The sequence below is a fragment of the Tachysurus fulvidraco genome, chromosome 23 (assembly GCF_022655615.1).
Source record: "Tachysurus fulvidraco isolate hzauxx_2018 chromosome 23, HZAU_PFXX_2.0, whole genome shotgun sequence".
Classification (NCBI taxonomy): domain Eukaryota; kingdom Metazoa; phylum Chordata; class Actinopteri; order Siluriformes; family Bagridae; genus Tachysurus; species Tachysurus fulvidraco.
Genome location: NC_062540.1, coordinates 1,981,747 through 1,997,535, shown reverse-complemented (window position 1 = coordinate 1,997,535; position 15,789 = coordinate 1,981,747). Strand labels below are relative to the sequence as shown.

General features: G+C 41.7%; 1 protein-coding gene across 2 annotated transcripts in view; it reads left to right on the top strand.

The window, feature by feature from the left end:
• The window catches only part of scube3 (signal peptide, CUB domain, EGF-like 3), an 83,033-nt gene that overhangs the window by 61,070 nt on the left and 6,174 nt on the right, over positions 1–15,789 (top strand). For both annotated transcript variants that reach the window (XM_027166355.2, XM_027166344.2), the window contains 7 exons: positions 4,005–4,121; positions 11,208–11,330; positions 11,814–11,930; positions 13,090–13,176; positions 13,766–13,882; positions 14,036–14,194; positions 14,824–15,027. In XM_027166355.2, coding sequence (XP_027022156.1) covers positions 4,005–4,121; positions 11,208–11,330; positions 11,814–11,930; positions 13,090–13,176; positions 13,766–13,882; positions 14,036–14,194; positions 14,824–15,027 — 924 coding nt within the window. The remainder of the gene's footprint in view (positions 1–4,004; positions 4,122–11,207; positions 11,331–11,813; positions 11,931–13,089; positions 13,177–13,765; positions 13,883–14,035; positions 14,195–14,823; positions 15,028–15,789) is intronic.

The following is a 15,789-nucleotide window of genomic DNA, read 5'->3' as shown; positions in this document are numbered from 1 at the left end:
CACCTCTAGATATGATCTCTCCCAGGAGGACTCCCTCTCCATCTACAGGGGACAACCATCATCATCAAAACGCCAACTGAGGGAATATGTTTCGGAAGATCAGTGCTCATCTCTTCTAGTACATTAACATAGAATCAAGGCCAAGGCATGTTGAAGTTGATCTGCTGCCTCATCACTTTATGAAGACACTTTATGTTGGACTTTCATTTATAGTTTGTTCTTTACTGAAGGTTACAAGCAGAGATCCTAGAGAAAGTTAGAACCATTTAACATCAAAAGAACTTAGGAAGTGATGCCCACTGTTTTACGAAGTAACCTCATAATTAGCAACCAACTCAAGCAGTTTTGCTAATGTGGCTAACTATTTTACTTAATAGTTAATACTGCTATAAACCAAGATTTACACTGGAGGAAGAGGAGAAAGTTGTTCCAGTCAAGTACTTGTCGGAAGGTCATTCCATCCTTAGAAGTGCTACCTGAACTCTGTGTCACACACTTGACCTTTTGCTAATCCTCTGAGAGTAGAGTGAATGCTTCAGCCTAAACAGAGACTGCTTTTGAGCTCTGAATGCTCTCTAAATGCTCCGGGTTGAACGTGTAAACAGATTTTTTTTTTTTTTGCTTTATCTGGTGTTGACTGTCCCCCTGGTTTCCTGGCCATCATCAACCCTCAGCTTCAATCAATCAGGATGGAGCTTGTCCTTCGCCACCTTACTGAGGATCTGGATACATTCCTTCACCATTGCTAAACCTCCCCCACACAGTCCTTAGCAGACCATTCAGACTTGCCCCTTATCTGATCATGCCCTTGTATCCTTTAAGAGTGGCTGATAGAGCCCATATCTCTCCTCTGTAAACAGAATAGTTGTTAGCTTTTTCCCCTCAAATTCTATTGTTTCAAATTGGCGATAGCTAAGATTAGCAGCTAACAGGGGTAGCATTATCGCTGCCAAGGTACTGTACCACAATGAAATTCTTTCTCTGTATCTTTCTTCGTCAACCTGTATCCCTTGCCCGTGATGATGATAGATTCCTAGGACCCACTTAGTTTGGTGCCAAATCTCGTATCTAAATTCTCAAACTTTGCTGTGCTAGCTAGCACGTACACAGGTCTACTACCACCTTCCCTGCATACACCGGTATTCATCCACTTTCTCTTTCCCAAAACAAGAGGCCCTTCCTAACGATGCAAGGTCTTTACGTCGTTGTTTTACTGGGTTATGGAGATTACCGTGTTGCATAGATACGGCCCACACAATTAACAAATTCACTGGAAAGGAATGGAATGTGGTTTGGAAACACTGAAATCAAGTGAACATTTGGCCTGCTAGGTTACAGGATTTTGGAGGAGTATTTGAATATGATTGATATATCTTGAGGGTCAGAAAGTTAGCAGCTGGGTCCAATGGATGAGGAAACCTGTCAGTGGTACCCTGCTGTCCTCCTGAACCCGTGCCGGTCTCTGTGGGGGAAACAAAGACCAGGCTCACTTAATGAATCTGCCAACAGCTCGTAAAACATTTCTGATGAAGCTTGAGCGATCTGGGCTGGAAAAAAATGGAAAAAGAGTGTTATATAAAACAGGCAGTTTGGTCTAGACAGTACAAATCTGAGGAGAAGTAAGAATGAATTTTCTAACTGCTTGCTAATGTTACAGATTGGGTTTACACTACCCAATATATATACATGTGTATTTGAGTGTTAAATAGATCGGAAAACCATGGCTTTGGGACTAGGATGCTATTTATAAAATCTTTGTAAAATTGTGCTGCAAGGAACAGATATGATTTGAAATGATTGTATAGAGAAAATGTTTTCAGGGCCATAGATTTACTTTGCCAAATTCAGATGACCTATAGCTTTTATAACTTAGTCCATCAGAGGGTTGAATGGTTAACCTGTTAGTATTGTTTAATAGACATACAGTACCTGCCCCGAGGGTCTTCCAGGGCCTTCCAAATTTGATTACCTTAATTTATTATCTGCTAGCATTCAATCAGTTTTATCCAATCAACATCATGTCTGGCATAATAAAATAGCCCAGAAGCTGACCTACAAACAGGGTTATCTCATGTATTAGTCAATGCCAATTCTGCCTCATCCCAATTAGATTAAGTCTAGAGATTGTATCAGTAAAGCCTAGGATAAAGATAACATGCTAATTATCAGCACAGCCACTGTGCCGAACAGCAAAGTGATTTAGACCAGTGGTCCCCAACCTTTTTTTTGCTGCGCACCGGTCAATGTTTGATCATTTTACTGGGGCCCGCTGAAAGTGGGGGTGAGGGGTGGCGGCTATACAATTAAATTAAAATTAATAATTTTAATTTAATTGTATTTAATCATGCCTTTTTAACTCACTACAACGCTAAATCAATGAGAACCCTGAGCTTGTTTCTTTACAACGAGACGGTTCCATCTGGGGTAATAGGAGACAATGACACACGAAGTGTGTCGCTTATGTCCAGTTTATTCCGTTGTCTTGTTTCGGTTGCCATCACTGCAGAAATCCCCGCATCACACAGATAGCATGCCGGAAATGGCGATAGGGATTTAAGTGCTGTGGTGACAATCTCAGGGTATTCCGCCATGACTTTAATCCAGAACACCGGCAGAGTTTCTAACTTCCTAACGACGTCTGTTTCGTGCTCATTTTTGCTAATTTGTGGGTTAAATTTGAGCAAACACAATATACACGTACACCAAGCACTGTTAAACATGACAAAGTACCGGTGAACAGAGAGAAGAGCGATACACACCTTCTCTCTCCACCAAAGCTACAACACCACTGCCGCTTGCAGCCGCTCAGCTCCAGACGTCACCTAAACCCGGCCCGATATCATGATATTTTGCGCATTCGCGGTATTGGTGCGGCTTTAGGTGACGTCTCTCAGCTCCCGGTTAACCTCTCGTCCATGGAAAGTCGCACAAACCCGAGAGAAATACACCACAGTAAATAAAATGGAAATAATTTAATGTTCCTTGGGTGGCCCTGTACCATTCGGTCCCGGGGGTTGGGGACCACTGATTTAGAGGTAAGGCAATAAATACAATAGAGGTAAGAATACAAAGTGGAAGGTTAAGAACATTTCCTCCCCAGTGGCCCAGTAGCAACTACCTGGAAGCCAACCCTCCAGTCACTACGGTTAAATCTTATTTACCACAGTTTATAATAATTTACTTTATTTTAAGATAACAGAGAGGTAGATTTCTTACACATACGCTATATAGACATGTGAATAGCACATAAGACGCACAACGATCGACTCACTGACGTTTAGACAGTTTTTTGCCAGATTTTATTACTGCATTCATTTTCCAAGCAGGTAAATCTTTCCCATATGTCCTGAGGTAAAACAGAACAAGTCACTTATTTGGCTTAGCCGAGTATGTGCCCGAAATCTAAATAGATACTTTTCCGTACTGTCAAAAATGTTTATACAATAGTTGAAATTATGCAAACCAAATGAATCAAATTACCATAATGGACAGCCAAAAATAAATTGAGCTGCAAGGGTGTTGGCTTATTGTAGATGGTTAATCTGGAAACCATAGAAATTATTTACCAATGATTTACATATGACATATTATTTGAAGGGGAGATAGCCACGCAAATTTCAAATTGATTAGCAAAATACTATCAAGAAATGTGAATATTATTCAAATTATGTATTTAATTTAGATTTTTAACATGGCTTAAAAATAAGCAATTTATAAAAGTCATAACCTAAATTAAGTTTAAATATGTTTTGAAATCTCTCTCTCTCTCTCTCTCTCTCTTCCCTCTCTCTCTCTCTCTTTTCCCCCCCTCTCTCTCTCTATCTATCTCTATCTCTCTCCTCTCTCTCTTTTCTCTCTCTCTCTCTTTCTATCTCTCTCTATCTCTCTCTTTTCTCTCTCTCTCTCTCTCTATCTCTCTTTATCTCTCCTCTCTCTCTCTTTTCCCTCTCTCTCTCCCTCTTTCTTACTTTCTCTCTCTCTCTCTCCTCTCTCTCTCTCTCCAGACATAGACGAGTGCTCATTTGACCGTGCATGTGACCACACCTGTGTGAACTCTCCAGGCAGTTTCGAGTGTCAGTGTCAAAAAGGCTACGTCCTGTACGGAGTCGCTCACTGTGGAGGTAACACACATACGTAATTTTTTTTTTCATAAGTCAGATATCAATCCAATCCCATCGTATCCTGTCCAGCTTGTTCTCTAACACACATGAACTAACAGTCCTTAGCTTAGATGAATGTGAGTGTTACAGAATAAGAACCTGTAGCAGTATTAATATTAGGGCTGTCTACAGAGAGATGTGTTGCTGAGTGTGACTGCTTCAGGGCAAAGATACATTCCTGCAATGCAGAAACTGCTGATCCAACATCTTGGGTGTGGCAGTATGTAAGTGTTTCATGGTGATCCAAATAAATGATGAGTTGTGAAATGCTTCTAAGTGAGGCTTCTGTCCAAGACTCAGACTCAGGAGATTGCTAGTTTGTATCCCAATAATGCCACACGATCTTTTCTTCACTTTCTCCAATACTTTCATGAAAAAATTTCAGAGAGGAAGTCGTAGAGCAAGTATTCAAGTTGAGTAGGTGAAACTCTGCCTAGAGGAGACTGGAGTAGGTGATCATCTAAAGCAGGGGAGTCAAACTCAAATTCACAGTGGGCCAAAATATAAAACTGAGATAAAGTCACGGGCCAAACTGAATATTTATTCAAAAATGAACTGCAACTGATGTGTAATGTTCAACCTTTTTTATATGGAAACAAACTTTAGTTTTGCTTAAACACAGGATTTGGAACAACTAGAGCTTGATATTACAAACACATAAGAAATTAAATTCGAAATAAAAGACACATCAGTGGTGTTCATTTCGCAAAAACTTTGACTATACACTTTTTTTGACAAACTCTCCCTCATTAAAGGGCAGATTTTGCCGTCTCTGCTGCCACAATAAAGCTTTACAGCCTTTACAGCAGCTTCACTTTTTGATTTAGCTTTCATGAACATAGTCTGACGGGAAACCAGAGTGTTTTTCATCTCCTCCGCCTTCTGGAGCTTCTGCTTTACGTCCAGGTCCTTATACTTCTCATGATGTTTCGTGTCATAGTGTCTTCTTATGTTATATTCTTTCGTTACAGACACGTTAGCTCCGTTAGCACACGAGACAAACAGGTCTGTCCTTTATATTGGTGAACAGATAATCTGTACAGTGGCAAGGCATTCTGGGATTTGTAGTATTAGCGGAGCATTCGGCTAGCCAGCTGTAATGCACATTTGATATGATCTCGCGGGCTAAATATAATTACACCCCACGGGCCAGAGTTTGACACCCCTGATCTAAAGGCTTAAGGTCCTGGCTGTATATCAGAAACTGCATGTCTTAGGGGGTTTTTACACCTGGTCACTTCCTGCGTTTTCTGTGATCCGATAGCTATCCGATGCTAAAAAGACCAGGTGTAAATGCCCTCCAAATGGATATAAGCATGGATACCCGATCGCTCGAACCACTTCAGGAGGTGGTCTGGGACGCATTTTAGATGATACTGGACAGGTGTAAATGAATGTGGTTGTTCAAGCCACATAAGTCAGCGCTATACAGTATGCGCATCGCTCCAGAAACAAATATGCTTTCCCACTAGCGCTAGCTCTGATCTTTCACCCAGGCGTCTCGTTTGGTCTTAAAACGCACTGCTGCTGCCGCCAGCGACAATGCGGCAAACAGTAAATGCTGTTTTTTTTGTAGCAACCGCATACACCAAAGCGTGTTCCATTTCAATTACCCCGGAAATGAGGTAAAATATATTAGCATTTTGGGCGGGATTAGAAAGATCGGATCGATATCCGATTCGCCGAGACGTATTTATGTGGCCTGATGTAAATGGAACAGTTTTAACGAATCGGATAGCTATCGGATCAGAGACAACACATGAAGTGACCGGGTGTAAAAAGGCCCTTAGACTAAATTCCAAAATGGTATCCAAACAACACCACATCTTCTTAGCAGAAATTCCCCCTTTAAATGTGAGCAAGCAATATATGTATGTCCATAAATGTACATGAGATTATGAAGACTGAAAGCAGCTGCTCCAAAGTGCTAGATGAATAATCTGATGAAGTTGGTTTAGTTTGACTAGAAAATGTTTTAGAGGGTTTCTCACTTTTCCCTTTCCTCTTCAATTAGCTAAACTCGTCAGTGCTTGTCTTGGCCGGTCTAAAACCCTTCACTTTTTTCCCCTTGTTGTGTTTTGGGACGTTGTTTTGCTGCATGAATTTCTCTCTCATCGGTTTCTTCCAGGTAATCCTTTCTCCAGAATCATTTGTGTCGTTATCATCCTGGTCTTCTGATTCTGATTTGGACTTGCCATTCTAATATTTTTAGAGAGAACTGCACGTTAACCTAGAAATTCTGAATTCACCCTGTTCGTGCCATTCGGAAGTAACCACCTAACCACAGTCTAACGGGTGATGTAAGTCTTGAGAGGAGAAATGCGTTCCTGTGGTTCGGTAGAAGGGAGGCGAGGTGCTGATGGAAGCGTCACGATAGAAACACGTGTTTATGGGTGTATTAAGAGTATTTCGATGGTGACAGTCTCCACATGCTGTTGCCCCTTTTCCACCGAGGCAGTTCGAGTGCTGGTTCGGAGCCAGAGCCTAATTTAGAACCAGTTCTTTCTGTTTCGACCGCCAAAGCACCGGCTCCGAACCAGGAAAAGTGGTTCTTAAGTAGCACCAAAACGTTGCTGGTCTAGACTTAAGAACCGCTTGTGTCAGGAGCTGGGGGCGGGGCTACTGTTAGCGCATTTGATAATGTACCTTAAGTATACTAATGTTTAATAAACTTTTACTTTACCGCGATATGATACATTATCAGCACACATGATAGTAGGTAGCTACATGCTAAGGCTAAATTTTTTTCTGTGTTAATGATAAAATAACGTTATGTACTTTATCGATTACAACCTCCGTTTATACAGATTACATGGAGCTGCACGTACACGTTTTATTCGCCGCGTTTGGATGCCGATGTAGGGTCACAAAGCCATGAGCATTAACAGTAAAGCAACATCCGCCATTGTTGTTGTGTTTGTGTTTGTCGCTGCTGCGCTAACGTTGCTGGGTCACGTGACACGTATACAGTGACGTCACACTCGGCGCTGTGACGCTCTCTAGCTGGTGGAAAGGCAAACAGGTTCTTAGAAGGTTCGCCAGTGGAACCAACTTTAAACCAGCACCAGCGCTAGCTCTGAACCAGCACCCGGTTCTTTCCGGTGGAAAAGAGGCAAGAGTTACAGTGCGGGTACAGGAAGGCAGTGAGGTGGCCTGGCGCAGAGACAGGGCTGTCCAGGCATTCTTAAGATGTTAAGTGACCCTGTTGTGATGAATGAGGCTTTTTTTCTTTTCTGTCCACACTTAACAAGCCTTTAGATAAGAGGCAGCATTATGGAAGACTAGAGCAATGGGTTTTATAGGTAGCTGCTCAGTTGTGAAAGGCATGCAGACTTAGAAAATATCTGGAATGCATTCATTCATTCATTCATTCATTTCCTACCGCTTATCCGAACTTCTCGGGCATCATTGGGCATCGAGGCAGGATACACCCTGGACAGAGTGCCAACCCATCACAGGGCACACACACACTCACACTACGGACAATTTTCCAGAGATGCCAATCAACCTACCATGCATGTCTTTGGACCGGGGGAGGAAACCGGAGTACTCGGAGGAAACCCCCGAGGCACGGGGGGTTTCCTCCACACACACAAGGCGGAGGCGGGAATCGAACCCCCAACCCTGGAGGTGTGAGGCGAACGTGCTAACCACCAAGCAATCATGCCCCCTCAAGTAAATATTATACCTTTTAAATGCTTTGTTTGTTAAATTTGTTGCCTATATTTAATATATGCAACCTTTTTTTCTCCATGAACAACACAGCAGGCAGAAAAGAGTTTAATTTAAGATAATCCAGACACAATAAGTCTGTAACATTACAATACACTGTCACAATATTACATCGCTTAGCCACACAACCTGTTTTTGCCTCAGTGTCTCTCTCTGCAGGACTAACTAAGGAAAAGAATAAATGATCACAGCAAAAAGACGAAGAAAAAAAAACGTTCCCTATTTGCATGAATCGGTTCGGTCTAAGAGGCAGGTTCCGGGGGTCTCGGGGGCACGAACAATTGTTGACACAGAAGGTCAATGAAGGTGTCAATCAAACAAGTGTTTTTTTTTCTTTCTTTTTCTCCTCCTTCCCTCTTTTCTGCTTCTCTGTTCACTGAGATTAATGAGCGCCTTGAATGCAGATGGCCAAAAGAGGAAACACGAAGTCAAAGGTTCTAGTCTGGAGACGGTTCGAATCTGGGGTGAGAGAGCGAGGGGGTTGGGGGGGGCAGAGAAATAGCCCAAAGAAAAGGGAAACCAGACCAGCCTAGCAAGCAAGAGCTTTATTCATTAACGAAATTCAGTTTCATTGCTATTCTGTTCCTCTCTGGCTTTAACTAAGAGCAAAGCCTTTGATATGCCTAAAGACTCTTTATGCCGTCTTCTCGGTCTGCCTTTACTTCAAAACCACTTAGTCAAACTCGGCTCTCTCCGTCTCTTTCTCTCTTTGTTTTTTATTCAGCTCCCATCTGGTTTGCTGTGTTTTAGAGAGTGATTGTGGTTTTACTTTTTCCTTTTTAGGGGAAAAAAAAAACGTGCTCAGAGGCATAGATGAGCATACAAGCCAGTGAAAGCATCCAAACCTTTGGCCTAGGTTCTGCAAAAGTCCAATCAAGACAAGGGGGAGAAACAATCGCTGACGCTGAAATTATGCTGAAGAAGCTGCTGCCAACACTAATAGCATATATTTTTTCTCAGCTGTTTATTTGATTCATTTTTCAGGAAATAGCCTACAGTACATACTTAGAAAACTGTAGGGTTCTTCACTCGGCTCTTCGGTGTCTCGATCAGGAAGAGGATCTGAGTAGAACTCTTTTTGGAGACTGATGCCTCTTTTCCACCGGAAAGAACCGGGTGCTGGTTCAGAGCTAGCGCTACTGCTGGTTCAAAGTTGGTTCCACTGGCGAACCTTCTAAGAACCGGTTTGCCTTTCCACCGGCTAGAGAGCATCACAGCGCCGAGTGTGACGTCACTGTATACATGTCACGTGTCCCAGCGACGTTAGCGCAGCAGCGGCAAACACAAACACGACAACAATGGCGGATGTTGCTTTACTGTTAATGCTCATGCCTTTGTGAACCTACATCGGCATCCAAACGCGGCGAATAAAACGTGTACGTGCGGCTCCGTGTAATCTGTATAAACGGAGGTTGTAATCGATAAAGTACATAACGTTATTTTATCATTAACACAGATAAAAATTTAGCCTTAGCATGTAGCTACCTACTATCATGTGTGCTGATAATGTATCATATCGCGGTAAAGTAAAAGTGTATTAAACATTAGTATACTTAAGGTACATTATCAAACGCGCTAACAGTAGCCCCGCCCCCAGCTCCTGACACAAGCGGTTCTTAAGTCTAGACCAGCGACGTTTTGGTGCTACTTAAGAACCACTTTTCCTGGTTCGGAGCCGGTGCTTTGGCGGTCGAAACAGAAAGAACTGGTTCTAAATTAGGCTCCGAACCTGCACTCGAACTGCCTCGGTTGAAAAGGGGCATTGGAAACCTTAATTATCCAATAAACCCTTAAAGAACCCTTGAAGAATCGTTTTCTTTAAGAGTGTCCTATAAAGTTCCGCTTATACATACATTCCTCTTCTCATAACACATGTACGATCTGTAAGGGCAACTACAGGCTGATCAAGAGATCCACAGACCACAGGGGTTTACTGGACGATGACACTGGACACCAAAGGTATACTGGACAGACTGGTCCATGACAGATACAGGGCTATCAGGTGTGACGCATTGAGAGTGACGTCCCTCATGTCGGTCTTTTATCTCGTTTTATCTCCCGACACACATCGTATTTCTCACGCAGAAAAACTTTTTGACTATTTATCATATATTTAATAAGTCGCAGTGCCCAAAACGTATCAGTCCGCACCGCTGTCTCTATGGAAATGAGCAGGAATCATTGTCCTCAATCATGACCCTAAAAATGTCTGCACTTGAGCTGAACTGTTTTATATGGGAGCAACATTACACATGATAAAGGGGTCCAAAAAGACAACAAACACTTACAATAAACACCAGTCATAATATCTCTCTCTCTCTCTCTCTCTCTCTCTCTCTCTCTCTCTCACACACACACACACACACACACACACTCACGCACACACACAAACACATTAATAAATGGAAATTGAACAAATACTCTGTATTTGGGTAAAATTTGGTCAGTGATCCTGGTGAAACATTTTGTTTGTTTGTTTGTTTGTTTGTTTGTTTCGTTTTTTGTTTTTATTGGGGGGGGGGCGCTGGGGGGTTGGAAATGTCACTCTTGTCTGTCTTCAAAACTTGAGAGCCCTGCAGATATGTCTAAGGAGGTATATTACTGGTTTAAATTGGTCCATGAGATGTTCCCATTGGTCCATTTAAAGTCTGTCCTGATCTGGATTTTTGTTTGTCTACATTAGGTTTGTAGAACATCATTCATTCATCTTAGTTATGTTCTGTGAACAGTATTTCTTTGTAATCTCTTTTTTTTTTCATATCTTTTAACCTCTTTATGTTCTCCAATGTATAAGCTCAGAATTTTTCTTAGAGTTATAAGGAGCAAAACGAGACAATATTTTTGTCTCCTGACCGCTGTGTTATAAACTTTTACGAGGCCGGTCGAGTCGACGCTACACGGTTTAGCATCGTTGCTGCTCTAAAATGTGTTTCAGATCAACAATAGTTTTAATGTTTACAAGGAGTGTGGGTCCTGATGGGGAAATGTTCAAGTGTTCATTTCCATGCTGTGTGTGTAGGAAAACTCCAGAATATATTTGGCGTTTTATTGGAACAGAGTGGCTTTTATTCCTTTTGCGTGTATATTACTGACCTTCTCACATATGAAAGTGAGCAAGGGTCAGCCTGCTCGGCACCACTGAGTTTTAACCCCGCACAGAAACTCACAACCTGCTGCTCGAGGGCATGAATCCAAGCACAGAAGGAACAGTTCAGCGTTAAAGTTTTCTGAGCACGACAGTCACATAATGGAGCTTCCTAAATCATACATATCATTACAAAGAGCATCTGAAGTGTCCCTCGTTTTGATTTTCAGACATCGATGAGTGCAGTATAAATCGTGGTGGCTGTAAGTACGGCTGTGTGAACACACTGGGCAGCTACGAGTGTACTTGCCCTCCTGGATACAAACTGCATTGGAACAAGAAGGACTGTATCGGTAAGTGTACAACACTCACACCTAGTGGTAAATACGCACATTACACCAAATACACAGTGAAGATTTTGCTGGTTACTGTTGTGTAATTTAATAATTTAGGGGAAATTTATAAAAGTACATTTTAAGTCTTAACCCGAGTCTGAAAAACCGCTCGTACTGTACATTTGACGGACATTTAACTACCTGCTGGCGACACTATGAGTTCTTGATGAAAGTGTAATGTTTCTTTAAAGCCTTTAACTCTCTTCCTTTCCATAAATACAACTCATAGTAGATGAGCAGCTCTTTAGAATCTCCTAGCCAGCAGTGAGCTGGTACATTGTTTATGCAGTTTTATTAATGATTCAAGAAAAGTTTAGAATCATTACCCAAAGGTCACAAACTGTCAGGTACTTTATTATATCCCTCTAGCAAATTGGATACTTATAAAAGCGATGATTACTAGTTTGTTGATAGACTTAAGTGATGTATTTGTTGCCACAGAGGTCGTGAAGTGTCCGTCCGGCCTGGTGGCACCAAAAGCAACACTCTCTTGCAGCAAGACAGGCAAAAAGGAGAGTTGTGCACTCACCTGTGCATCCAAAGCACACTATCTGGCAGGTACGTGCTGCAGGAACACACTTACAAGTCTGTTTTTTACTGTGTGCATGGAACGAGGAAAACCGATTGTGCTAAAAATGCTAGCAAGATAAGAGATGATGTGTTTGGGTAGTTTTAAAGGTGCGGTGTCTGTTGTTTGAAAGCCAATGTTGACATTTGAAATCACCAAAACAAACACGCCCCTAACCCAAACGGGTCCCACCCCTGTATCGATAGCTCCACCCACACATACATACGTAACCCAGGCGACTAGCAGAAAGAAACGTGTCTTTATCATAGCTGAAGGGAAGAACAATACGATTGTAGATAAACAAACAAGCAAAAATGCCACACAAGCATAATCATGTAAAGGACAAAGGCATATATTAGTTCTGTGTAACAAAGCAAAACCAAAGTTACTCACCTATCGAGAAGGAAAAAAGCGCCTCGGCGTCTTAAGTAAAGTCGGCCACATATTCACAGGTCGGAGTTTCCCGAGTCGATAACTCCTGAGCTAAACACTGTTACTACACAAAACGCGGTTGTAGCTGCCTCTCTACATTACTACGATAGAAAAGAGGTGTTATTTGTGTAGTAACAGCGTTTAGCTCAGGAGTTATTGACTCGGGAAACTCCAACCTTTGAATATGTGGCCAACTTCCTGCTCCTTCAGTTCTCTCCAGCGCTGGAAAGCTGATCCTATATTAACACGTCCTACTTCTTGCCTTATCATAAGTCTTTCTTCTCTTTCTTTCTTTGTTTTTATCCTCCATGTCAATGTTAAAACCGCTTTCTGCTAACGTCACACGCGCGCACCGAACACTCTCTCCGCCGCATATCGACAAGCCCCGCCCCTTTCTGCTCATTGGCTACACGTTTGTTTTGTTTTTTGTTTATTTTTTGGCCCGACTCAGTTTTTTGAAGCGTTTCTCAAAAATCTGGAGACTTCACCTTTAAAACTATGGATGTCACATCTTACTCGTAATTCAGAAACAATTTCAAAGTACAACACAGTATAGTGAACAGCAGTGTAAAAAAAAAACAACAGCTAAAATGTTTAGATTTAGGAATGTGTGGTAAAAAGAGATAATTAAAAAATAATTTGACAGTTTTGTGGTCAGTGAAAAGGTTTGGTTTGGTTAACGGGACACGGTAACTTCATCTGACTTCCTCTGTGTAGAATCTGACAACAGTTACACAGTCAGTTGCGGTGTCCGAGGAGAAAGCCAAAGTAGACTGAACTCCAGCAGCAGCCAGAGCTGCATAGGTAAGAGTAAATACAGCATAGCCTAATAAGATGACTGGATGGAGGGATGAATGGACTGGAAGCAAAATTAGATGGATGGATAGCATGGATGAGTAGAAGGATGGTATAATGGATGCGTATAAACGGGTGAGTGGATAGCTGAAAAGATGATCGAGAGACGGATGGATGAAACCTGGCTGAATGGACAGATAGTCGGATGACAGAATGGTTGAGTGGAATGACGCATGGATTATTTTCATGAATGGTTGGATGGATAGATGGATTGAGCCTGAGCAGATGGCTGGACAGATGGGTCAATGAGGCTTGATTAGAGAGATGAGTGGAAGAGATAGATTGCATGATGGTTGTATTTATTGGTGAGTGGTTGGCTGTATTGTGGACGAATGGAATAGATGGATGGATGGATGGATGGATGGATGGATGGATGGATGGATGGATGGATGGATGGAAACATGGATACACCAATATGAATAATCTTTATCCCACTGTGATGAATATATTTGTTGTGATGAATGTGATTAACATGACTGGATGTTCTTTAGTGATGAACGTGATCGGTTGTGCCAATGCTGCTTTGGTTTGTTTGTAGAGACTTTGGCTTCTCCAGTGAAGCAGACGGCCTCATTCCGAATCAAGAATGCCAAATGCCACTTGCACCCCAAACTCAGGGGACGAGTAGAAGATGGAGGCAAGCAGATTGGGCCAGGTGAAAAGGCATAGGTCAAAAGTTAGGACATTTCACACTATCACTTTGTATAATAAATATAATAGCAAAATGTCGAGTCGTTCATGTTCTCTAGTCCTAGTGTTGTTCAGTTTGTCGTCGTCGTTGTGTGTAACCCGAGCGTGTGATCTACAGGTGGTCAGCTCTGCACCAACTGCCAAGTCACCTTCGTCAATCTAAAGTGCGAGTCCTCCAAGAAGACCAAAAATCGCCACACGCGCAACCCGGCTAACAAAGAGGTCACACGTATCACGCTGGAACTAGAAGCAGAAATAAAGCCTGGAGACACTACTGGTAATTGTGTACAATCAAAGGAAGTAAGAATAATAGAAAAAAAAAGCAACATGGTGTGATGTGAAGCTGCTTGAGTTACCACCATATATCGCCATATGTCCCATAGTGTTTTATTTAAAGGCTGTTTTATTTATTAAGGCATAGCATCATTTTAATTGTTATTACAATGGGTCTTATTTACTGTGATAAAGCTGTGATTTGCCTTAAAGCCGTGCTACTGCCTGAAAATTCCAGAGTTCTGTTATAATCTTTTGTCTGTCGTAGCCGTTCATTATAGAAACCGGTTTCTCGAAAATTTATCAGACGCTCTTTCATCCGAAAAGGTTAATTATACAGCACGTCTGAACTCCACTGCTCTCTATTTTTCTATTTCGTTGCTGCCACCATGTCTACTAAACACTCGGAAAAGTTAATGTGCACCTGTTAGCTGTCAGGGGGGAAAAAAGCCTGAGAGGGCAGTCAGGAACTGTCACATGGTTTAACTCCTGTGTTTTAGCGACCTCTACTGTTTAAGACAGGAATTTATTTATTTTATTTTTTTAAGCTTTCTGGAATGAATCCAGACTACATACTAATATCGTTTAAAAACGTATGAAGTGTTGCTTCAGAATTGCTCTTTGTCAATGTAGGGAACTGTGACCTTAGCTGTGTGAGGAAACAAATGGAGCAAAAGATGAAGTCTTCCATCAAAGCACTGAAAAAATCCATCAACCAGGAGAGGTTCCTGATCCGTGTGGCCGGTCTGGAGTATGAGGTCGCTCAAAAGGTCACACAATCCGCTGATAAACAGGAGCACTGTGGCCCCGGGAGAGAGAGAGACAGCGGCCGATGTGGTAAGAGCTGCTGGAAATAATGTACAATGACAAATGGACTACAATATATATATATATATATATATATATATATATATATATATATATATATATATATATATATATATATATATATATATGTGTGTGTGTGTGTGTGTGTGTGTGTGTGTACATATATATATGTATGTACAAGGTAGGTGTATTTAATAAACTGGCAACTCAGTATGTGTGTGTGTGTGTGCGTGTGTGTGTGCGTGTGTGTGCGTGTGTGTGTGTGTGTGTGTGTGTGTGTGTGTATGTGTATACACAGCTTTCAATAAAACCAAACGAAAGCAAACGTATACACACCGAGCAGCAGTGTTGTAATGTAACGGAGTAAAAATACTTCGTTACCGTACTTAAGTAGAAATGTCACGTATCTGTACTTTACTTCGCTATTTAAATTTATGTCAACTTTCACTTTTACTCCATTACATTTCCTAGATAAAATGTAAACTTTTACTACGTTATATTTTCACTAAGCGTCTTCGTTACTCGTTACTACAAAATAAAATCAGAAGAAATGTGTGTGACTGTAATAAGGGAGGTTTGGCTTCTCTACAGAGAAACACAGGTACGCGCAGCGTGCACGCGCAGTCGGAGCTGGAGGCGTTTATCTATAACGTTAATCGGCTGAAAGCTGAAAATAAGGCAACCGAAAGCAGTGAAATGTCACTATTCTTATTACCAGAGTTGTAGCACAAACAAAATATTAATGCACACGACTCATTCACTCTTGTTTTA